At 38.5% G+C, this 25,168-nt stretch overlaps 1 protein-coding gene across 2 annotated transcripts in view; it reads left to right on the forward strand.

Moving 5' to 3' along the window:
• Positions 1–25,168, forward strand: part of DPP10 (dipeptidyl peptidase like 10) — a 793,501-nt gene that overhangs the window by 713,736 nt on the left and 54,597 nt on the right. For both annotated transcript variants that reach the window (XM_025277255.3, XM_025277261.3), the window contains exons 14-15: positions 21,959–22,050; positions 22,468–22,515. In XM_025277255.3, coding sequence (XP_025133040.2) covers positions 21,959–22,050; positions 22,468–22,515 — 140 coding nt within the window. The remainder of the gene's footprint in view (positions 1–21,958; positions 22,051–22,467; positions 22,516–25,168) is intronic.

The following is a 25,168-nucleotide window of genomic DNA, read 5'->3' on the forward strand; positions in this document are numbered from 1 at the left end:
ATCTAGAAATATGTGAAAAAAGCCTATCTCCAAAAAAAAATATTGATCAAAATCTCTTTACTTTTTAATGTTTTGAGATTTTGTTCATTGAGACATTGAGCACCAAAGATGCATTAAAACCTTGAGCTGTTAGTATTCTTTCTGTCCTTGGCCAACTCAAAACAGGATCAAAATGATTAAGTAAGGCCATTCACTGGGTGATTGTTCTGTGGAAATCTGACAATTAAATATGAGATTTCAGAACTCTACAACAAATTTTAGGCTGTGTCAAATCTCAGAAATTTGGTTTTATCTTAACATTTATACTTTTTTCCAACAAATGCTTGTAAAGTGCTGTAATTTATCAGACAGCATATGAAGAAGTTAAAGTAAATTACATGCTTGTTGTTGACTTTGACCAGCTAGAACTCCCTTTAAGACTATGGAATAGTTGATTTAGATAGATGTTTGAAATACCAATATGTACCAAAAAGTCACAAGTATTTTTTTTTTGAAAGAAGATTCTAATACCACCTATACATAGTTAAGTGACCATTTAGTTTCTGCCTCAAGTAGTCTAGAAAAGTGTATATTTAATAAAACTTTCCCACCTCAAAATCTTAGATTCTTTATATATTTATACCAAACAGGTTATTCAGCTAATAACATAATATTCAGCTAATAGATTACATTCCCTGAAAGTAACAAGATTGAATTAGAAGTAGCAACAATTGTAACTTTATATTTAAAATATTTGAATATAAAGTATACTTTCTAAATTTATGGGTGGGTTAAAGTATATATGTGGTTCCAAATAGGAAAAGGAGTATGTTAAGGCTGTATATTGTCACCCTGCTTATTTAACTTATATGCAGAGTACATCATGAGAAATGCTGGGCTGGAAGAAGCACAAGCTGGAATCAAGATTGCCGGAAGATATATCAATAACCTCAGATATGCAGATGACACCACCCTTATGGCAGAAAGTAAAGAGGAACTAAAAAGCCTCTTGATGAAAGTGAAAGAGGAGAGTGAAAAAGTTGGCTTAAGGCTCAACATTCAGAAAACTAAGATCATGGCATCTGGTCCCATCACTTCATGGGAAATAGATGGGGAAACAGTGGAAACAGTGTCAGACTTTAATTTTTTTTGGCTCCAAAATCACTGCAGATGGTGATTGCAGCCATGAAATTAAAAGACACTTACTCCTTGGAAAGAAAGTTATGACCAACCTAGATAGCATATTCAAAAGCAGAGACATTCCTTTGCCAACAGAGGTCCGTCTAGTCAAGGCTATGGTTTTTTCAGTGGTCATGTATGGATGTGAGAGTTGGACTGTGAAGAAGGCTGAGTGCCAAAGAATTGATGCTTTTGAACTGTAGTGTTGGAGAAGACTTCTGAGAGTCCCTTGGACTGCAAGGAGATCCAACCAGTCCATTCTAAAGGAGATCAGCCGTGGGATTTCTTTGGAAGGAATGATGCTAAAGCTGAAACTCCAGTACTTTGGCCACCTCATGCGAAGAGTTGACTCATGGGAAAAGGCTCTGATGCTGGGAGGGATTGGGGGCAGGAGGAGAAGGGGACGACAGAGGATGAGATGACTGGATGGCATCACCGACTCAATATACGTGAGTTTGAGTGTACTCTGGGAGATGGTGATGGACAGGGAGGCCTGGAGTGCTGCGATTCATGGGGTCGCAAAGAGTTGGACACAACTGAGCAACTGAACTGAACTGAATGTTATTCATTATAATTATATAATATATATGCATATGTAGAAGGACATGTGAAATGCAACAGTAGGATTTAATGAAATAGAAAGTAAAGGCAAAATTAAAAGATTTTGCCAAATAAACAGTTGGTTCTTTGAAAAAATCATAATTCTCTCTGGAATGTATGCTGCTAAGTCGCTTCAGTCGTGTCCGACTCTATTGGACCCCATAGACAGCAGCCCACCAGGCTCCGCCGTCCCTGGGTTTCCCCAGGCAAGAACACTTGAGTGGGTTGCCATTTCCTTCTCCAATGCATGAAAGTGAAAAGTGAAAGTGAAGTCACTCAGTTGTGTCCGACTCGTAGCAACCCCATGGACTATAGCCTACCAGGCTCCTCCGTCCATGGGATTTTCCAGGCAAGAGTACTGGAGTGGGGCGCCGTTGCCTTCTCTGCTGAAATGTATAACAAAATTAATTTAAAAATGGGCAAGCCCCTAAAATGCAAGTAAATCAGGCACAGGTAATTTTTAAAGATGAATTCTACCAAATATTCAAAAGCCTTAGAAATTTAAAAATAAAGGGAACTTCTTTAAGTTGACAAAGGCATTCATCAAAAGCTTAAAATATTCTATAGTGGAAAAGTTAATAATATTTATTTTATTTTATTATTTTTTTTTTAGTTTTCTTTTTTTTTATTTTATTTTTAAACCTGAAACACTGTATTAGTAATAATATTTCTTTTAAAACTCAGGATGAAGAAAATGAATCAGAATGAAGCTACTTGAATATGCACAAAACTGAAGATGACAGGTTTTAAAATTTACCACCTAAAAAACAGGAAAAGAAATAGAAAAACACTTGATAGAGACTGGCATCTCTTAGAATATTGTTGGCAACAGGAAAAGTGAAAACTAGTGATAGAAATTAAGAACTCTGCAGAAAAATTTATCATTGTTGTTGTTCAGTCACTAAGTTGTGTCCAACTCTGCAACGCCATGGATGGCAGCACTCCAGGCTTTCCTGACCTGCACTATTTCCCAGAATTTGCTCAAATTCAAATCCATTGAGTTGGTGATGCTATCCAACCATCTCACGCTCTGCCACCCTCTTCTCATTTTGCTGTTAACCTTTCCCATCATCAAGGTCTTTTCCAGTGAGTTGACTCTTCACATTAGGTGGCCAAAGTGTTGGAGCTTCAGCTATTCAGCATCAGTCTTTCTAATGAATGTTCAGGGTAGATTTCCTTTAAGATTGACTGGTTTGAAAAAATATTTTCCACTCCTAATGGTGTTGCATCAGGGTACTTCTTGGTGTACTAGTTCCCAACTAGTAATAGTGCTCCTCTGAAACACTGCTCCTTTTACCATTTAAGAGAAACATCTAATCTCTCACCATCCTTAAGCATCTCTATTCTGGAAGATCTGAGATACTCATGAAGAACAAAATATCATTGGCAATAGGTTTACAAAATTACTATATATGAAAACAGAAATTTAATAAAATTTTCCAATGCATAAAGATACTTTTCCTGGATAAAGCAATGATGAGTCATACAAATTCTATAAAACAATACTCCAGAAAGAATGATGTATCATTAAATAAGCTTTTGTAGATATAAAATTATCAAGTAAGAAATTCAAAACCTGGAAAAAACCTCATACAGTAGAAAAAATATACAAACCAAAAAGTGGCAGATTTCAGGAATGAAATGGAAAGAGCAATACAAAATAATAATGGAATTAAATTAATTGAAAGATGCCCACGGGTAAATAGATCTTCCTTAAAATATACTAACGGATGGCAAGAAGAGAAATAAAAACAGCCAGTAAAAAGAAATAAAATAGAAAGGATTCTAGTTACATGCAGGCTTCCCAGGTGGTGCAGTAGTAAAGAATCTGCCTGCCAGTACAGGAGACGCAAGAGACATGGATTTGATCCCTGGGTCAGGAAGAGCCCCTGGAGTAGGAAATGGCAACCTTTTCCAGTACTCTTGTCTGAAAAAGTCCATGGACAGAAGAGCCTGGCAGGCTACAGTCTATGAGATCACAAAGAGTTGGTAATGACCAAACACACACACACACACACACACACACATTTCCTTCTCCAGGGGATCTTCCTGACCCAGAGATCAAACTCGGGTCTCCCACATTGCAGGCAGATGCTTTATCGTCTGAGCCACCAGGGAAGCACAATAAGCCTAGTAATCAATAATATATTTTAACAAGTTTCCAGTAACTAATATTTTAAGTAAATCTAATTAAACAATTTATTGGAGAATTCAAGTCACAATTCCCAAATAAATGAAATAATAATAAAGAATGGCACACTTTATATCCAAATAAGTTGTCAGAATAAAAATCATAAGTTAGCAGGCTTATAAAAATGAAAATGCAAGAATGAAATGAATTGAATCCTCAAGTCAAACAAAATTATCAGAAAAATGCAATATACATTAAAAAAGTGGATATAACTAAAATTTGAAATGGAAATGAAGTACTTTATAAATAGAACAAGGTAGAACTAATAAGTGAAAAAAATAATTTTTACCCTTTGAAGATACACAAACACACACAGAAGACAAAACACATACTCATTCAGTCAAAGAAAAAGAGAAAGCAAAGTAATGCAAAATTAGAAATGGCTAGTGGGAAATAAAGGACTATTTAATAAATTATAAGAGAGAATGTTTCAGACCTCTATGTCAATTCATTTGAAAACTCAGGTGAGATAAAAATTTCCTAAAGAAATAAACTTAAAACTGTCCCCAGGAGAGTTGCAGAACTTAAACTGATTAATGACATAGAAGAAGCAGAATGTTACCAAAGAACTACACCACAAATGAGCACCATGTTCACATGATTCCATTAAAAGAATTTTGTTAGGCTTTCAAAGGCAATGCCAATACAATTTAAACTGTCTATAGCATAGATTTTCTTTGTAGTTGCTATAAAAAGTCTTTTTAAAAATTTAATACAAATTTCTGGTTAAAATATATATGTGTTGCATGCTAGATCACTTCATTTGTGGCTGACTCTTTGTGATCCCATGGACTATATAGCCCACCAGGCTCCTCTGTTCATGGGATTCTCCAGGGAAGAATACTGGAATGGGTTGACATGCCCTCCTCCAGGGGATCTTCCTGACTCAAGGACTGAACCTGTATCTCCTGAGGCTCCTGCATTGCTGGCAGATCCTTTACCATTTAGCCACTGGGGAATCCCCCAAATATATACATATATACACATATATACATATATTTATGATAATTTCTCAAAGTGATGAAACATGTATATCTCAGCCCCTAAATAACCATTCTAGTGCCATTCCCATCATCAACATCAGGAGCAAGGGAGAATGCATACTATCCACTATTATGTAAAGTGATTTTGAAAGTTAATGAGACAAGAATAAACAACCAGATATAAAATTTGGAAAAGCATTTAGTGAGACAGTAACATAGATATTTAGCATATAGAAATCAATAACTTTCATAGATGCAAAATATAATCAATTAAAAGGGTCTGATAAAAGAGAGAGGCCTATATGAACTACTTAGTAATAAAAATGAAAGTGAAAATAAATGATATGTACAAAACACTTATGAGGACAACATTAAAACATTCTGGAAATATATAAAGTAGACTTGAACAAATAGGAAAATACCTATATTTTCCTGTAGAATAACTGAAGATAATAAGATTATCATTGATTATAAAACTAATAGTATCCCAGTAAGATATTTCAATAAGTTTTTATTTGCTTGAACTGTATATGCTTATTTTTACATTCCTGTGGGAAAACAGACATGTAATTATATCTAGAGGAATCCTATAAAAAAAAAAAACAATGAGTAAGAATGAATCCTAGATAATAGGGTTATTAAAAAATCTATAACTAAAAGTGTTTTGTGTTTGGACATGACTTAACAGAGATTGCTGCTGCTAAGTCACGTCAGTCGTGTCCAACTCTGTGCGACCCCATAGACAGCGGCCCACCAGGCTCTCCCATCCCTGGGATTCTCCAGGCAAGAACACGGGAGTGGGTTGCCATTTCCTTCTCCAATGCATGAAAGTGAAAAGTGAAAGTGAAGTCGCTCAGTCGTGTCTGACTCTTAGCGACCCCATGGACTACAGCCTACCAGGCTCCCCCGTCCATGGGATTTTCCAGGCAAGGGTACTGGAGTGGGGTGCCATTGCCTTCTCCGTAACAGAGATTAGATATAGCTACATAACAGTATAGATATAATACAGATGTAGACTCAGGTACATATAGAAATTTAATATATAATGAAGGCGGCATTTTAAATCACTGAAAAAATGAACTTTTTGTAAAATTACTTTAGGAAAACTGGTATAGAAGTAGTTCCAGACTACCACCATAACTCTAAAATGACAAAGCTCTAATTTTAAAAATTAAACCTTACCTGTACTAGGAGAAAACACCAGTAAATTCTTTGTAATCCTTTAAACTACACATCATCTACTAAAAGTAGTATAGGAATATGTTGGTAAACTTGATTTTATAAGGAACAGGAAAAAATGGGTGGAAAATACCAACATAATCAGTGTCAACACAAAATGAGAAACCAGGAAAATATATTTGCAGTATATATTTCACAAAAATGGATATAAAGAATTCTAAAATACACAGAAGATCAGAAATCAAAGAAGTCTGATCTAATAGATAACATAAATATTAGAATCAGATAAAAGAATAATGCAAATAGCATTATATATGAAAGTGAAAGTGAAGTCACTTAGAGGTGTCCAACTCTTTGCGACCCCATGGACACCAGGCTCCTCCTTCCATGGGATTTTCTAGGCAAGTGTACAGAGTGGGTTGCCATTTCTTTCTCCAGGGAGTCTTCTCAACCCAGGGATCGAACCCAAGTCTCCCTCATTGTAGACAAATGCTTTACCATCTGAGCCACCAGGGAAGTCATAGCATTATATATATTTGCGTATGCTGCTGCTGCTGCTAAGTCGCTTCAGTCGTGTCTGACTCTGTGTGACCCCATAGACGGGAGCCCACCAGGCTCCCCTGTCCCTAGGATTCTCCAGGCAAGAACACTGGAGTGGGTTGCCATTTCCTTCTCCAGTACATGGAAGTGAAAAGTGAAAGTGAAGTCGCTCAGTCGTGTCTGACTTCTAGCGACCCCATGGACTGCAGCCTACCAGGCTCCTCCATCCATGGGATTTGCCAGGCAAGAGTACTGGAGTGGGTTGCCATTGCCTTCTCTGATTTGTACACACACACACACACACACACACACACACAAACATACACGTGTTCTAAGTCACTTCACTCATGGCCAACTCTTTGTGACCCTATGGACCGTAGTCCACCAGGCTCCTCTGTCCATGGTATTCTTCAGTCCATAATACTGGAGTGGGTTGCCATTTCCTTCTCCAGGAGATCTTCCCAACCCAGAGATGCAACCTGCCTCTCTTATGTCTCCTGCATTGACAGATAGGTCCTTTACCACTAGTGCCACCTGAGAAGCCCCTAGGCATTAGCATATATAAACATAAAGGTACACAAAGATGTTCAACTTTTCTTCTAAGAGACATGAAAAGTGAAATTACACCAATATCCCTGTCATAAATTGAGTTTCACAAGAAGCTTCTTATGAAATAAAGATTAGCTTGCAGGCCAATTTTTACAGAGATAAATATCTTTGAAAAGTAGAAGAAAGCAAGATTGGGCAGAAGAGTTTAAGCAGTGGTGCCATCTGAATGAAGGCCTCAGCCAACCCCATAGAGACTTCTGGACAAGAATAGCCTTTTAGAGAAGTCCCAAGTTAAGGCAAGAAGAATGAACTTCTATATTCAAGTCTTTATCAGGTTGTCCTTTGAAGGACTGTTGAAAAGAGATATGATCTTGGCAGAGGCCATTTCTTCGGTCCAGGCCATCCCCAGAGAAGACTGACAACTGAGGGCCTTTTCCCAACAGCACCTCTAGCCACTGGAGAGATGGGTCCTTCTAGAAGGAAGTTCTGGTTGGCATCTGTCATGTCTACCATAGCAACATTTCTCACCTGTCAGATTAGCAAAAATTCAAACACCGAACAATGTGTTCTGTAACATATTCATGGAAAGACTGTACTTTCATGGATCATTTCTGCAGATCACTGTATGTCCATGGGAAAACGGGCACCTTATAATACATTACTGGTAGATGGGAAGAATGGTACTTTCCATGTGGATGAATGTATCCCTAAGATATTTCCCTACATGTTAAACCACAAATATATACACAGGGTTAATCACTACAGCATTTTTTGAGATGTTCATCATTGGAGGATAGTTGAATGAATTATGATAAATCCACACAAGGGAGAGCTATGTAAGAATTAAGAAGAAGATACATAATAAATAATATAGAGCACATCCCACACACTCTCTAATTTATATATATATGTATATATGAAATTAGCTTTGCATTTATATTTATAGCAATAAAATCTTAATTTTAATTATAAAAATCTCCACCAGAAAAGAAGGATAAATGCCTAGTGACAAGAAGTCATTTTTTTCCTCTGTGTTGAAACAGGTTGAGATCAAGACTTCTGCCAGTTTACATGCATATGTATACATATACATTTTTAACATATTTTAAAATAAAAACATGAGGGTATGGATTTTGAGATATAACTAAGAAAACACACACATCTGCACACACACAGGACATGTGGACATCTCTCTCAGTTTACCTATTTCTTCTAAAAACATCCAGAACTAACAACATTAGAGTAGCAAAGAGTGTACCTAAACTCAGACTTTGATATATAAACATAATCCAGTGGAAAATATTTCTTGAGCAATTATTGATTATGAGGGTTTAGCTTGAAGGGGTTCCCACTAACCCAATTTTGTTAATTTCAGTATCATAAAGAGTAACAATAAAAAGAATGACAACAATAATGGAACATAACATATCAGATGTAAAATGTTTACAGTAGTATCAGAAAGAGAGAAAGACAATGAACACATGTAAGAGTGGAAAAGTAAGGAAAGATCTTTAACAGAAGAATATTGTTCAGTTGCTCAGTCCTGTCTGTTTCTTGGCAACCCCATGGACTGCAGCATGCAGGCTTCCCTGTCCTTCGTCATCTCCAGGAGCTTGCTCAAACTCATATCCATTGAGTTGGTGATGCCATCCAACCATCTCATCCTCTGCCGTCGTCTTCTTTTCCTGCCTTCAATCTTTCCCAGCATCAAGGTCTTTTCTAATGAATCGGTTCTTCGCATCAGGTGGCCAAAGTATTGGAGCTTCAGTTTCAACATCAGTCCTTCCAATGTATAGTCAGGATTGATTTCCTTTAGATTTGACTGATTTGATCTCTTTGCTGTCCTAGAGACTCTCAAGAGTCGTCTCCAACACCACAGTTCAAAAACATCAATTCTTGGCACTCAGCTTTCTTTATGGTTCAACACTCACATCCGTACATGACTACTGGAAAAACCATAGTTTTGATTAAAAGAAACTTTGTTGGCAAAGTAATGTCTCTGTTTTTTAATATGCTGTCTAGGTTTGTCATAGCTTTTATTCCAAGGAGCAAGCGTCTTTAAATTCCATGGCTGCAGTAACCATCTGCAGTGATTTTGAAGTGAAATAAAAGAAAGTCTGTCATTGTTTCCATTGTTTTCCCATCTATTTGCCATGAAGTGATGGGACAGGATGCCATGATCTTAGTTTTCTGAATGTTGAGTTTTAAGCCAGCTTTTTCACTCTCCTCTTTCACCTTCATCAAGAGGCTCTTTAGTTCCTCTTTGCTTCAGAAGAATACTATGTAATAAATATAGAAGGGATGTTACAGTGAGAAAATCACTTTGAAATGATAATTTAATCAAGGAAAGGTCATGAATCATTGACAAAACTACTGAGCAGATAGTTCATTGAAGAAAACCTAGTCACATAAAGTGCATTATCATCACACTTTTAATTTCAAGGTGAAATGTATTTTTGCAAAAAATGTATCTCCCAGCTACCCTGTAAGCAGGATCGTGAAAAGTGAGAAGATGAGTACCAGTGTGTTTCCTGATGTGAAGTATAAGTTCAGTTCAGTTCAGTCGCTCGGTCGTGTCTGACTCTTTGCAGCCCCATGGACTGCAGCATGCCAGGCCTTCCTGCCCATCACCAACTCCCGGAGTTTACTCAAATTCATGTCCATTGAGTCAGTGATGCCATCCAACCATCTCATCCTGTGTCATCCCTTTCTCCTCCTACCTTCAATCTTTCCCAGCATCAGGGTCTTTTCAAATGAGTCAGTCTTTGCATCCGTGGCCAAGGTATTGGAGTTTCAGTTTCAATGTCAGTCCTTCCAATGAATATTCAGGGCTGATTTTCTTTACGATGGACTGGTTGGATCTCCTTGCTGTCCAAGGGACTCTCAAGAGTCTTCTTCAACACCACAGTTCAAAAGCATCAATTCTTCCACACTTGGTGAAGTAAAAGAGGTATCCATTATCACCTCTATAATATCCTTGCCAAAAATGTTAGTCTAAATTGTATCATAAAAAAAAACAGATAATCCAGAATGCTGGGCATTCTATAAGACTGCTTGACCAAGAGTCTTAAAAATGTTCAATGTTTTGGAAATCAAAATATGATAGGATAACATTTACTTTAAAAGAGACTAAAGAGGCAACAACCCAGTGCAATTATCAGATAGATGATAGAAAGATAGCTAGATATATATAGATATGGAGATATTTGGGTTACTTAGGGCACTGTGGATGTTAGAATATAGACTATACATCTAGATGATATTAATGTTATTATTATTTGAACTGTGGTGTTGGAGAAGATTCATGAGAGTCTTTTAGACTACAAGCAGATCCAACCAGTCAATCCTAAAGGAAATCAGTCCCGAATATTCAACTGAAGGACTGAGGCAGAAGCTGAAGCTTCAATACTTTGGCTACCTGATGTGAAGAACTGACTCACTGGAAAAGACCCCAATGCTGGGAAAGATTGAGGGGAGGAGGAGAAGGGCGCAACAGAGGATGAGATGGTTGGATGGCATCATTGACTCAATGGACATGACTTTGAGCAAGCTCCTGGAGTTGGTGATAGACAAGGAAGCCTGGCATGCTGCAGTCCATGGGGTCACTACCGGTTAGACATGACTGAGCACTGAACTGAATGTTATTATTTGGGGCTTCCCAGGTGGTGCTAGTGGTAAAGAATCTGCCTGCCAATGTGGGAGATGCAAGAGATGTGGGTTCAGTCCATGGAGTAGGAAATGGTAACCTACTCCAATATTTTTGCCTGGAAAATTCCATGGGCAGAATAGCCTGACAAGCTACAGTCTATTGGGCCACAAAGAGCTGGACATGACTGGGCAACTGAGCACATAGCACACACAATGTTATTTTCATAGGTGTGATATACCATTTGCTTATATGAGAAAATATTCTTATTTTCTTGATTCTTGAGAATTTCACACTTGAGATTATTATTCTTGAGAAATTCACACTGAAATATTTAGAGCCAAAATAGTCTGATGTTTTCAACTTAGTTTCAAATATTCAGCATACAAATAAAGGGGGAGGGTGAATATTTGAAATATTGATGTTTGGTGAATCTCAGTAACACTCAAATGGATATTCATGTCCTGTTTATTAACCTTTCTGCAACTTTGAAAATTTTCTTAATAAAAAGGTAGTGGGACATAAGTGGGACATGCTGCTAAGTGGCTAAGTCATTTCAGTCATGTTCTACTCTGTGTGACCCTATAGATGGCAGCCCAATAGGCTCCGCCATCTCTGGAATTCTCCAGGCAAGAACACTGGAGTGGGTTGCCATTTCCTTCTCCAATGCATGAAAGTGAAAAGTGAAAGTGAAGTCACTCAGTCGTGTCTGACTCTTTGAGACCTCATGGACTGCAGCCTACCAGGCTCGTCCATACTTGGGATTTTCCAGGCAAGAGTAATGGAGTGGGTTGCCATTGCCTTCTGCCATTATGTGGGACATAATGGGATATAATTTCATACTTATTAATTTGACAAAAAAATTAGTCATGAAATTAACAGTTGGTGAGGAAGTGGAGAATTTTAAGCATTACTTTACTAGCATGTGAGATGAGTGCAAATGTGCGGTAGTTTGAGCGTTCTTTGGCATTGCCTTTCTTTGGGATTGGAATGAAAACTGACCTTTTCCAGTCCTGTGGCCACTGCTGAGTTTTCCAAATTTGTTGGCATATTGAGTGCAGCACTTTGAAAGCATCATCTTTCAGGATTTGAAATAGACCATTCCATGGGGATGGTCTTGATCCCTGTCTCCTGTACAATGTCACGAACCTCCGTCGATAGTTCATCAGGCACTCTGTCTATCAGATCTAGTCCCTTAAAACTATTTCTCACTTCCACTGTATAATCATAAGGGATTTGAGTTAGGTCATACCTGAATGGTCTAGTGGTTTTTCCCTACTTTCTTCAATTTAAGTCTGAATTTGGCATTAAGGAGTTCATGATCTGAGCCACAGTCAGCTCCTGGTCTTGTTTTTGTTGACTGTATAGAGCTTTTCCATCTTTGGCTGCAAAGAATATAATCAATCTGATTTTGGTGTTGACCATTTGATGATGTCCACCAGTCCATTCTGAAGGAGATCAGCCCTGGGATTTCTTTGGAAGGAATGATGCTAAAGCTGAAACTCCAGTATTTTGGCCACCTCATGCGAAGTGTTGATTCACTGGAAAAGACTCTGATGCTGGGAGAGATTGGGGGCAGGAGGAGAAGGGGACGACAGAGGATGAGATGGCTGGATGGCATCACTGAGTCGATGGACGTGAGTGTGAGTGAACTCCGGGAGTTGGTGATGGACAGGGAGGCCTGGCATGCTGTGATTCATGGGGTCCCAAAGAGTTAGACATGACTGAGCAACTGAACTGAACTGAACTGAGGAAGTGGAGAAAATGTGGAGTAACAGAAACTGATATTGCTAGTAGATTCTAAATTGCCACAGCTTTTGAAAATCATCTGTCACAAGTGACTCGGTGGTAAAGACTCCATCTGCCAAGCAGGAGACTCAGGTTTGTTCCCTGGGTGGGGAAGATCTCCTGGAGAAGAAAATGGCAACCCACTCTAGTATTCCTGCCTGAGAAATCCCACAAACAGAAGAGCCTGGTGGACTCAAGTCTGTAGGGTCTCAAAAGAGTCTGACACAACTTAGCAGCTAAACAACGAGTTAGGTAGAAGATATATATCTTTTGACAAAACAATCCTACATATCAGTGTTGCTTTTTTTTTTTTAATTTTTTAATTGAAGGATAATTGCTTTGCAGAATTTTGTGGTTTTCTGTCATATATCAAGAATCAGCCATAGGTATACCCATGTCACCTCCCTCTCAGACCTCCCTCCCATCTCCCTTCCCACCCCACCCTTCAGAGGGGCTCTGTTGCAGAGCCCCTGTTTGAGTTTCCTGAGTCTTACAGCAAATTCCCATTGGCTCTCTGTTTTACACATGACATTGTAAATTTCTATGTTACTCTCTCCATACATCTCCCCTTCTCCCTCCTCTCCTCCCACCTTGTCTGTAGATCTGTTCTCTACGTCTGTTTCTGCATTGCTCCCCTGAAAATAAATTCATCAGTGCCATTTCTTCAGATTCCATATATATGTGTCAGTGTATGGTATTTATATTTCTCTTTCTGACTTACTTCACTCTGTATAATGGACTCTAGTTTTGTCCACCTCATTAGAACATATTCAAATGTGTTCCTTTTTATGGCTGAGTGGTAATCCATTGTATATCTGTACCACAGCTTCTTTATCCATTCATCTATTGATGGACATCTAGGTAGTTTCCATGTTCTAGCTATTGTAAATAGAGCTGCAGTGAACACTGGGGTAAATGTGTCTTTTTCAGTTTTGATATCCTCAGGATATATGCATAGAAATGGGATTGCTGGGTCTTATGGTATTTTTATTCCTACCTTTTTAAGGAGTCTCCGTACCATCTCCCATAGTGGCTGTATCAGTTTACATTCCCACAAGCATTGCAAGAGTGTTCCCTTTTCTCCACACCCTCTCCAGCATTTATTGTTTGTAGACTTTTTGATGATGGCCATTCTGATTAGTGTGAGGTGGTATCTCATTGTAGTTTTGGTTTGCATTTCTCTGATAATGAGTGATGTTGAGCCTCTTTTCATGTGCTTGTTAGCCATCTGTATGTCTTCTTTGGAGACATGTCTCTTCAGGTCCCCCTTTCCCACTTTTTGATTGTGTTGTTTGCTTTTTTGGTATTGAGTCGTATAAGCTGCTTGTATATTTTGGATATTAATTATTTATCAGTTGTTTCCCTTGCTATTATTTTTCCCATTCTGAGGGTTGTCTTTTCACCTTGTTTGTAGTTTTTTGTTGTTGTTGTTGTTGTGCAAAAGCTTTTAAGTTTAATTAGGTCCCACTTGTTTATTTTTGTTTTTATTTCCATTACTCTAGGAAGTGGGTCATAGAAGATCTTGCTTTGATCTATGTCATCAAGTGTTCTGCCTATGTTCTCTTCTAAGAGTTTAATAGTTTGTGGTCTTGCATTTAGGTCTTTAATCCATTCTGAGTTTATCTTTGTGTGTGGCATTAGGTAAGTGATATAATTTCATTCTTCTGCATGCAACTGTCCAATTTTCCCAGCACTGCACCACTTATTGAAGAAGCTGTCTTTGCCCATTATATATTCTTGCCTCCTTTGTCAAAAAATAAGGTACCAGGTACCCATGAGTGCATGGGTTCATCTCTGGGTTCTCTATTTTGTTCCATTCATCCATATTTCTGTTTTTGTGCCAGTACCATACTGTCTTGATGAGTGTAGCTCTGGTGTATAGTCTGAAGTCAGGACGGTTGATTCCTCCAGCTCCAATGGCACCCCACTCCAGTACTCTTGCCTGGGAAATCCCATGGATGGAGGAGCCTGGTGGGCTGCAGTCCATGGGGTCGCTGAGAGTTGGACACGACTGAGCGACTTCACTTTCACTTTTCACTTTGATGCATTGGAGAAGGAAATGGCAGCCCACTCCCGTGTTCATGCCTGGAGAATCCCAGGGACGGGGAGCCTGGTGGGCCCCCATCTATGGGATCGCACAGAGTCGGACAGGACTGAAGCAACTTAGCAGTAGCAGCAGCATTCTTCTTTCTCAAGACTGTTTTTTTGCTATTTGGGGTCTTTTGTGTTTCCATATGAATTGTGAAAATTTTCATTCCAGTTTGGTGAAAAAAGCCATTGGTAATTTGATAGGGATAACATTGAATCTGTAGATGGCATTTGGTAGTATAGTCATTTTCACAATATTGATTCTTCCCACCCAGAAACATGGAATATCTGTCCATCTGTTTATGTCATCTGATTTCTTTCATCAGTGTCTTATAGTTTACCGTATACAGATCTTTCATTTCCTTAGGTAGTTTTATTCCTAGATATTTTAATCATTTTGCTGCAATGGTAAATGGTATTGATTCCTTAATTTCTCTTTCTGATTTTTCATTGTTAGTATATAGGAGTGGAAGTGATTTCTGAGTATTGACATTGTATCCTATGACTTTGCTGAATTTGCTGATTAGCTCTTGTGATTTTCTGATAGTATCTTTTGGGTTTTCTATGTATGCTGCTGCTGCTGCTAAGGCGCTTCAGTCGTGTCCAACTCTGTGCAACCCCACAGACAGCAGCCCATCAGGCTCCGCCCTCCCTGGGATTCTCCAGGCAAGAACACTGGAGTGGGTTGCCATTTCCTTCTCCAATGCATGAAAAGTGAAAAGTGAAAGTGAAGTTGCTCAGTCCTGTTCGACTCTATGTGACCCCATAGACAGCAGCCTACCAGGCTCCTCTGTCCATGGGATTTTCCAGGCAAGAGTACTGGAGTGGGTTGCCATTGCCTTCTCCTTTCTGTGTATAGTATCACGTTATCTGCAAACAGTGAGAATTTTACTTCTTTTCCAATCTGGATTCCTTTTATTTCTTTTTCTTCTCTAATTGTTGTAGTTAGGACTTCCAAAACTATGTTGAAGAATAGTGGTGAGAGTGGACACCCTTGTCTGTTCCTGATCTTAGAGAGAAAGATTTTAATGTTTCACCATTGAGAATAATGTTTGCTGTGGGCTTTTCATATATGGCCTTTACAATGTTGAAATAGGTTTCTTCTACTCCCATTTTTTGAAGCATTTTTATCATAAATGGATGCTGGATTTTATCAAAGGCTTTTTCTGCATCTATTGAGATGATCATGTGGTTTTTATTTTTCAACTTGTTGATATGGTGTATCAACACCATTCTATGGTTTGCTAGAATTTTGTTGAGGATTTTTGCATCTATGTTCATCAGCGATATTGGCCTATAATTTTCTTTTTTTGTGTTGTCTTTTCTTGGCTTTGGTATCAGGGTGATTGTAGCCTTGTAGAATGAATTTGGAAGTTTTCCTTCCTCTGCAATTTTTTCAAAGAGTTTCAGAAAAATAGGCATTAGCTCTTCCCTGAATGTTTGATAGAATTCCCCTGTGAAGCCATCAGGCCCTGGGCTTGTTTTGGGGGAGATTTTTGATCACCATTTCAATTTCAGTGTTTGTAATTGGGTTGTTCATAATTTCTATTTCTTCCTGGTTCAGTCTTGGGAGGCTGATCTTTTCTAAGTATCTGTCCATTTCCTCTAGGTTGTCCATTTTATTAGCATATAGTTGCTCATAATATTCTCTTATGATCCTTTGTATTTCTGTTGTCTGTTGTAACCTCTCCTTATTAATTTCTAATTTTATTGGTTTGATTTTTCTCCCTTTTTTTCTTGATGAGTCTAGCTAGTGGTTTATCAGTTTTGTTAATTTTCTCAAAGAACCAGCTTTTATTTTATTAATCTTTGCTATTGTTTCCTTCATTTCTTTTTCATTTGTTTCTGCTCTGATTTTTATGATCTCCTTCCTTCTGCTGACTTTGGATGGTTTTTGTTCTTCTTTTTCCAGCTGCTAGAGATGTAGAGTTAGGCTGTCTATTTGATGCTTTTCTTTCTTCTTGACTTATGGTCGTATTGCTATAAACCTCCCTCTTAGAACTGCTTTTTACTAAGTCCCATAGGTTTGGGGTCATTGTATTTTCATTGTCATCTGTTTCTAGGAATCTTTTGATTTCTTTTTTTATTTCTTCAGTAATCTCTTTGTTATTTAGTAATGTACTGTTTAATCTCCATGAGTTTGTCATTTTTGCTGTTTTTTCCTGTAGTTGATACCTAGTCTCATAGCATTATAGTCAGAAGATACTTGATACAATTAAAATTTTCTTAAATTTACTGAGGCTTGATTTGTGGTCCAAGATGTGGTCTATCCTTGAGAATGTTCCATGTGCACTTGAGAAGAAAGTGTATTCTTCTGTATTTGGATGGAAAGTCCCGAAGATATCAATTAGGTCCATTTGGTCTAATGTTTCATTTAAGGTTTGTGTTTCCTTACTGATTCTCGGTTTTGATGATCTGTTCATTGATGACAGTGGGGTGTTAAAGTCCCCTACTATTATTGTGTTGCTGTTGATTTCTCCTCCTATATCTGTTAGTTTGCCTTATGTATTGAGGTGCTCCTATGTTGGGTGCACAGATATTTACAATTGCTATGTCTTCTTCTTGGATTAATCCCTAGATCATTATGTAGTGTCCTTCTTTTTCTCTTATGATATTCTTTATTTTAAAGTCTATTTTGTCTGAAATAAGGATTGCCACTCCAGCTTTCTTTTGGTTTCCATTCACATGGAATATCTTATTCCAGCCTTTTACTTTCAGTCTGTATGTGTCCCTAGGTTTGAAGTGGGTCTCCTGTAGGCAGCATATATATAGGTCTTGTTTTTGTATCCATTCAGTCCGTCTGTATCTTTTGGTTGGTGCATTTAATCCATTTACATTTAAGGTAATTATTGATACATATGTTCCTATTAGCATTTTTTTTTATTATTTTGGATTTGTTTTTGTAAGGTTTTCCTTTCTCTTGTGTTTACTGGCTATGTAAGTCCCTTTAGTATTTGTTGCAAGGCTGGTTTGTTGGTGCTGAATTCTCTTAATTTCTCCTTGTCTGTAAAGCTTTTGATTTCTCCATCAATATTGAATGAGATCTTTGGTGGGTAGAGTAATTGTGGTTGTAGGATTTTCTCTTTCAGTAATTAAAATATATCCTGCCATTCCCTTCTGGCCTGCAGAGTTTCTGCTGAAAGATCTGCTGTTAATCATATGGGTTTTCCCTTGTATGTTGCTTGTTGCTTTTCCCTTGCTGCTTTTAATATTCTTTCTTTGTGCTTAATCTTTGTCTTGATGTGTTTCTCCTTGGGTTCATCCTGTAGGAGACTCTCTGTGCTTCTTGGACTTGATTATTTCCCATGTTGGGGAAGTTTTCAACTATAATTTCTTCAAAATTTTTCTCAGTGCCTTTCTTTTTTTCTTCTTCCTCTGGGACCCCTATAACTCAAATATTGGTGCATTTAATATTGTCCTAAAGGTCTCTGAGGCTTTCCTCAATTCTTTTCATTCCTTTCCCTTTATTCTGATCTTCAGTATTTCCACCACTCTATCCTCCAGCTTACTTATCCATTCTTCTGCCTGTTATTCTGCTATTGGATCCTTCTAGTGTATTTTTAATTTCAGTAATTGTGTTATTCATCTCTGTTTGCTTATTTTGTATTTCTTGTATGTCCTTGGTCATTGTATTAACTGTGTTAAATGCTTCTTGCATTTTCTCCATTCTATTTTCAAGTCTTGGGAGCATCTTTGCTATCATTATTTTGAATTCTCTTTCAGGGAGCTTACTTGTTTCCTCTTTATTTATTTAGTCTTTTGAGTTTCTACCTTGCTCTTTCATTTGTGTTGTATTTCTCTGTCTTTTCATCATCATCATTTTTTTTTTCTAAATTGGTCCCTTTGAGGTCTCCTTTTCCCAGACTTTAGGGTTGTATTACTTCTTTTTTTTGATTTTTGCCCTTGGAGGGAAATGTTAGTTGGGTGGTTTGTGTTGATTTCTTGTTGGGGTGACTTATGCCTGTGTTCTAGTGGGAGGAGATAAAGTAGGTAATTACAGAAATACTGGTACATATACATACACACTTCTACATATACAGTTACAACCAAAGCATTCTAAAGAAAAAAAGTACAAGAGATTGACTTGGTGAGCCAGGGAAACCAGAGATGATATCAACCAATTGAAAGAAGAGTTAACTAATTCTCAATCTGATAATCTGAGCACAAGCAGAAGGCCAATTGGGGAATATAGCATAGAGAGCTCAACAATTTAACTTGGTGAAAGCAGAGTGAGGGAAAAAAGGGAGAATAAAAAAAGAGAGGAAAAAAGAAATAGGAGAAGGGTGGGAAAAAAGAAAAAGAAGGGATGGAGAAGAGGGAGGACTAAAAAATAAAAAGAGAAAGAGAGAAAAGAAAAAATAGAAAAGCAAAAATGAATAGACATGTGTGGGAAAAAATATACTTTATATATATACACATATATATGTATTATATATATTCCCTACAGCCAGTAAAGAACAGTAGGAAAAGCAGATGAATGTATCCAAAACAAAATCCAAAAAACTCATCAAGAAAAAAGAAAATAAAATTAAAAAAAAAAAAAGTGAGGAGGAAAAAAGAAAAAAAAACCTAAAATGAATTTTTTCTTGCTTTTTTTTTTTTGACAGAAAACACAATGAGGAAACTCTACAGAACTGCAGAAGGCTAATAGGGAGGTGGAAATATGTAGGGAGAATAAACCATGTGATTTATAAGAAAAAAAGGAAACAAAATCTTAAAATTATTATTATTTTTTTAACAAGGAAAACACAGCATAGCAAAAAGCTAATGTGATAGTGGAAATACGTTGGGGAATAAGCAGTGTGATTTATAAGACGAAAAAATCTTAAAAATTTTTTTTTTTTTTTTTGATAACAAGATAAAAAAGAGGAAAACACAGCACCGCTAAATGCTAGTGTGAAGGTGGAGATATATTGGGGGAATAAATGGTGTGATTTATAAGAGAAAAAAGTGAAAAAGGAAAAAAAATTAAAAAGGGTTTTCAAGGTAGTAGTTGTTGGTTGTGGAGTTTGCCTCTGTGGATGGGGTTGGCTTAGTGTCCTGTGATGTTTTCCTGGCTGGTGGAGCTTGTGCCTGTGTTCCGGTTGATGGTGCTGGATCTTGTCTTTCTCAAGGGCAGTGCCGTTTCCAGTAGTAGATTTTGCAGTGTCTGTGGGTTAAGTATGCCTTTGGGCAGTCCTAGCCTTCGCAGTGTTGCTGCTGCTGCTCCTGCTAAGTTGCTTCAGTCGTGCGAGTCTATTTTCACAGCTGCTTCAAAGTGTCTCTCTCAGCATATATGCAGTGCAGCTAGTCCCGTACTTGTCCCTGGGATCATTGCTGGTAATTCAGTTCCCCTGTCCCACCCTGCGCTGCTGGCAGAAACTTCCTAGGTAGGCGCTTGTGTGGATCCTTCTGCGTTGCCGCGACTTGTGTGGGATTCCCTCAGCCCCCTAAGCTCACCCTCTGTGTCGCAGGGCTGTGTGCACTTGACTCTCAGTTCCCAAGGTCCACCCTCTGCGTCTCGAGGTTTGTGTACACCTGTTTCATCTCACTGCCTGCACTGTTTGTCATGGGGGTTGTTTGTTCTTCTTCCAGCTGTGCTGGAAGGGTTGTGTGCACTGCCCAAGTTTGTATGCCTTCCCACTATGGGCACCCTAGTCCTGCCCTTTGCGCAGGCTGTGTTTGTCTGCTTGGTACCTGGGCCTGCCCTGTGTACTGCTTGCCAGCTAGGTTTATCTGCCCCATCACACTTGCTACCTGGGACTGCCCTCTGTGCTGCAAGGGTTGTGTGCGCTGGCTGGGTTTGTATGCCACACCACTCTCGGTTCCCAAGCCTGCTGTCTGTTTGGGGCCACAGTCCATGAGCTGTTAATGAATTGCGAAGTACAGCTTTCTCTGTTTATTGCCCTCCAAATCTCTGATTTGGAGACAGCAATAGCACCCCACTCTAGTATTTTTGCCTGGAAAATCCCATCAACAGAGGAGCCTGGTAGGCTGTAGTCCATGTGGTCGAGAAGAGTCAGACATGACTCAGAGACTTCACTTTCACTTTTCACTTTCATGCATTGGAGAAGGAAATGGCAACACACTCCAGTGTTCTTGCCTAGAGAATCCCAGAGACAGGGGAGCCTGGTGGGCTGCCGTCTATGGGGTCGCACAGAATCGGACATGACTGAAGCAACTTTGCAGCAGCAGCAGCAGAAGTCCCTGATTTTCCAAGACTTCGTAGCTCCCCTTTGGGCCTATCTGTGAGGGAGTTTCCCTGTGCATCGGAACTTCTGTTTCATGGCTCCCACCCTCCTCTGGGGCACAAGTTCCTGCCCAGAAGTCCTCTGTCTTTTCCCTTTTGGCTCCTTTCTCTCTCCTACCTCATTTCAGAGAGCTTAGCCTGTCCCTCTGGAGGCCTGGAGTCTTCTGCTGTCACCTAGAGATTGCCTTGTAGGAGTTGCTATATATCTTGATGAGTTTTTTATGTATTTGGCGGGAGGCTGGTGATCTCCCCATCTTACTATTCAGCCATCTTCTCATGGTCGAGAGTCCAGGAGAGTCCTGGAGTAGTCCCTCCAGGAGTTTTCCACTTACCAGCGTTTGTTTCAAGAAAACCCTGCCACATGCACAAAGAGAGATTAATAAAGTAGTTTACAGACAACTTGTTTTAAAGAGCAAAAATTTGGAAAAACTCAAATATCAAAAAATAAATTTTTCTGTATTCATGCATACAATAAATTACCATATAGCAGTGAAAATAAACTATGTCTACAAGTATCAACATGAATTAATCTCAGAAATAAATTATTGAGTGAAAATAGCAAATCTATCAATATTATTCTCAGTACACATGCTGCAAAGGTTAAAAGCATATAACACTTAAAATCTATTTGAAATGAAGTTTGTTCTAAAAGTTTTATTCAAAGGTATTCAAACCATTTAGCTGTCGATCATTTAGATTAACGCTATCAAAGTCCTGTGTCTATACTAAATGCCAAGATGACTTCATATGTCAAGGTGATGCTACCCATGTAGTACTACATGGAGATGTTTTCTGAATTATTTTCCTACAACATAGGAATAAAGGTACTGTCTTACCTGTAACTATGGTTATGTGAATGTGTATTCATTCTTGAGATTAAAAACAAGAAACTCAATGTTAACTGAGAACTAAAGAATTAAAAGTGATGGGGCAGTTAGCACTTTGGTATTGACCAGAGAGATGCTATTTAAATAAAAGGGAAATCAATATTTTCTATTTCTTTGCAGAGTAAAAGTGAGCAAATTACCGTGCGGCATCTGACATCAGGAAACTGGGAAGTGGTAAAGATCCTGGCGTATGATGAAACTACACAAAAAATGTGAGCGTTTTTGATTCTCTGGTCAAGTTGGAAGTCAGTGTTGTTAAATGCAATCCTATCTGCCAGATATATTTTTGCTTACCATGGTCCTAATCCAAGTAGCCTAGCCATGTAAAAAACAACCTTTAAGACTCTCCTTCAGCTTCACCCAGAAAGATGCTTACACAGACACATTTGCACAGACACATGCACGCACACACACACAGAGTCACACTCAGAGAGATTGTGAGAGACCATAGAAAAAAATGTATGACAACATTTTAAGAAAAGAAGTTTCCCAAATGGATCAAAGCCCTGCTGTTGAATAATAGAAAAGCTCTTGCCTATTCTTTGGTAGTTGGAAAATTCAAGTGAAAACTCAGTGTTGCAAAAATTGTTTGGTGCCTGAGGTTTGTGTTGTTTTTTTTTCATGGGCAGTTACTTTCTGAGCACCGAGTCATCTCCCAGAGGGAGGCAGCTGTACAGGTAAGCAGTGTGAGAGGACCTTCCTGCACAGGTTCGTTACTCAGGGGCCATCCACACAGCATAATCATAGGATGGAAAGATCTGAAGTTGCATTTTTGGTATGACTAGGAGAGAGCCAACTCAGTATGACAAAACCACATCTCTAGACCATTGTGAGCCTAAAGGTTTGCAACTGGAGTGGAGACCATCTTATTCCTCCTTTATTTTTCCCTCACTTGTTTTTATCTTTTCAAAATATCTTTTTTTTTTTTTTTTGAGGCTTGCATCTCTGAATGACACATACCACTAGCATTTCCTTATTTCCCAAATAGTTTTTCATTCTGCTATGCCTCATTTAAAGTTTTCAGAATATGAGGCCTTCCCTGATCAAACCAGTCAATCCTAAAGGAAATCAATCCTAAATATTCATTGATTCTGAAGCCGAAGGTCCAATACTTTGGCCACCTGATGTGAAAAACTGACTCACTAGAAAAGACCCTGATGCTGGGAAAGTTTGAAGTCAGGAGGAGAAGGGGATAACAGAAGATCAGATGGTTGGGTGGCATCACCAACTCGATGGACATGAGTTTGAACAAGCTCTGGGCGGGATGGTGGACAAGGAAGCTTGGCATGCTACAGTCCATGGGATCAAAAAGAGTTGGACAGGACTGAGCAGCTGAACTGAACTGAATTGGTGTCTCAAATGGTAAAGAATCTACCTGCAATGAAGGATACCCAGGTTCGATCCCTGGGTTAGGAAGATCCCCTAGAGAAGGGAATAGCTACCCATTCCGTATTCTTGCCTGGAGTATCCCATGGACAGAGGAGCCTGGTGGGCTATAGTCCACGGGGTTGCAAAGAGTCAGAAATGACTGAAGGACTAAGCACACATGCAATACTGTACACATGTGATTTATTCCTGAACAAATTAAAGCATTGTGGACATTTAGTAGAGTAGATCAAGTGGCAGTTTTTCTCTCCCCACTCTCAGAATGTGTAAAATCCATAGATTGTTATTTAAGCCAGCCATGGCCCTTGCTTACTAAAATAGAGCTGTGGACGGGGACTATTTTCATCTCTCCAATTTTCCCAGAGGAAAAGCTATATTCATAAAAGGGTTTAAGGTCATACCTATTTAGTATTAAAAATGCCTCCTCACTCAGAAAGCTTTCACCAGGGCTTCCCAAGAATGACTTTCATTTTTGTCTGGCAAGCAACTTATTAATTCTAGACTTCATATATCCTTTCTAATTTCTGTTTCACAGATCCATTTTTAAAGTGTCAAAACTGCCGTGGCATATTCTCAGTGGAAATTCATCATGTTTGAAGCAATGTCACCAGTGATTCTTACCAAGTAGCCTAGACTTTCCTTTGAGAGCAAAAATGCATGTTTCAAGTACCCTTACTCACTCTAATTCACTCACACACTCTTATTTATGCATAAATCACTGTCATCTGAAGTTAGCCTCTCCTTGTTTTAATCACATATCGCAATATGTCATTTTCACATTCTTTGTTTTTTTCTCTTAGAGTCTGGAACACATGTCCTTAATTCTAATGACTTCCAAAGGAAGAACAGCTATTTATTTAAAGAGACTGATTCTAATTTTAGTTTAGACATCTTAATTAAAGTATTGGTCACTTTCTAGTTTTGGTTACCTAAAACTTATCTTTCTTAAAACTTATATTATGGTTAATATTGGCAGTCAAGAACAATCCTTTAGAGAGATAGAAATACTTGACTGATATTTTATTTCCCCCATTTTGTAAAACTCTTAAAGAAAAATGAGTGTCAGAAAATTACATTTGGCTAAGTTCAGCTAATGGAGCTGCCTCATCCTCTTCTCATTTTATTAGCCTAAAAATGTGATTTGAGTAACAATGAGTTCTTAGATTTGTGTGCTTGTCCTATGGGCTTCTCAGACAGTAAAGAATCTGCCTTCAATGCAGGAGATTTGGGATGGATTCCTGGGTCAAGAAGACCCCTTTTGAAGGAAATGGCAACCTCCTCCAGTATTCCTACCTGGAGAATTTCATGGACAGAGAAGCCTAGCAGGCTACAATCCATGGGGTCACAAAGAGTCGAACACGACTGAATGAGTAACACACTTAGGGGTTTCCGAGGTGGCACTAGTGGTACGGAACCTGCCTGCCAATGTAGGACATGCAAGAGACACGGATTTGATCCCTGCTTCGGGAAGATCCCCCGGAGGAGGGCATGGCAACCGACTCCAGTGTTCTTGCCTGGAGAATCCCCATGGACAGACAGCCTGAAGGGCTATAGGCCACGGGGTCACAAAAAGCTGTGCATGACTGAAGCAAATGAGAACACACACGTCTCTAGTGACTGAGGCAAAGCAGTACAACAGTATATCTATGACCTACACTACTGTAGAAGACTGGGTTATAATGAAAATTTACAACCAATAAATTTTTCTTTAAATGGCTCATCAAGTGCCAGTTGACTTGACTATAAGATAATATTAGTGTTTAACCCAAAAAAACTCAATCATTGTCTTGTCCAGGTCCATAAAAATATTAATTGGTTGATTTAATCTATGGCATTAACAGAATCAGAATTGCTACCATATTCAGTGTCATAATTTTGTCTCAAAGTATGCTTTTCTTTATTTTTAGTAATTTCATAGTCTAAATAATGAGAAAATACAAATAT

Source organism: Bubalus bubalis, chromosome 2, assembly GCF_019923935.1.
Source record: "Bubalus bubalis isolate 160015118507 breed Murrah chromosome 2, NDDB_SH_1, whole genome shotgun sequence".
Taxonomy (NCBI): domain Eukaryota; kingdom Metazoa; phylum Chordata; class Mammalia; order Artiodactyla; family Bovidae; genus Bubalus; species Bubalus bubalis.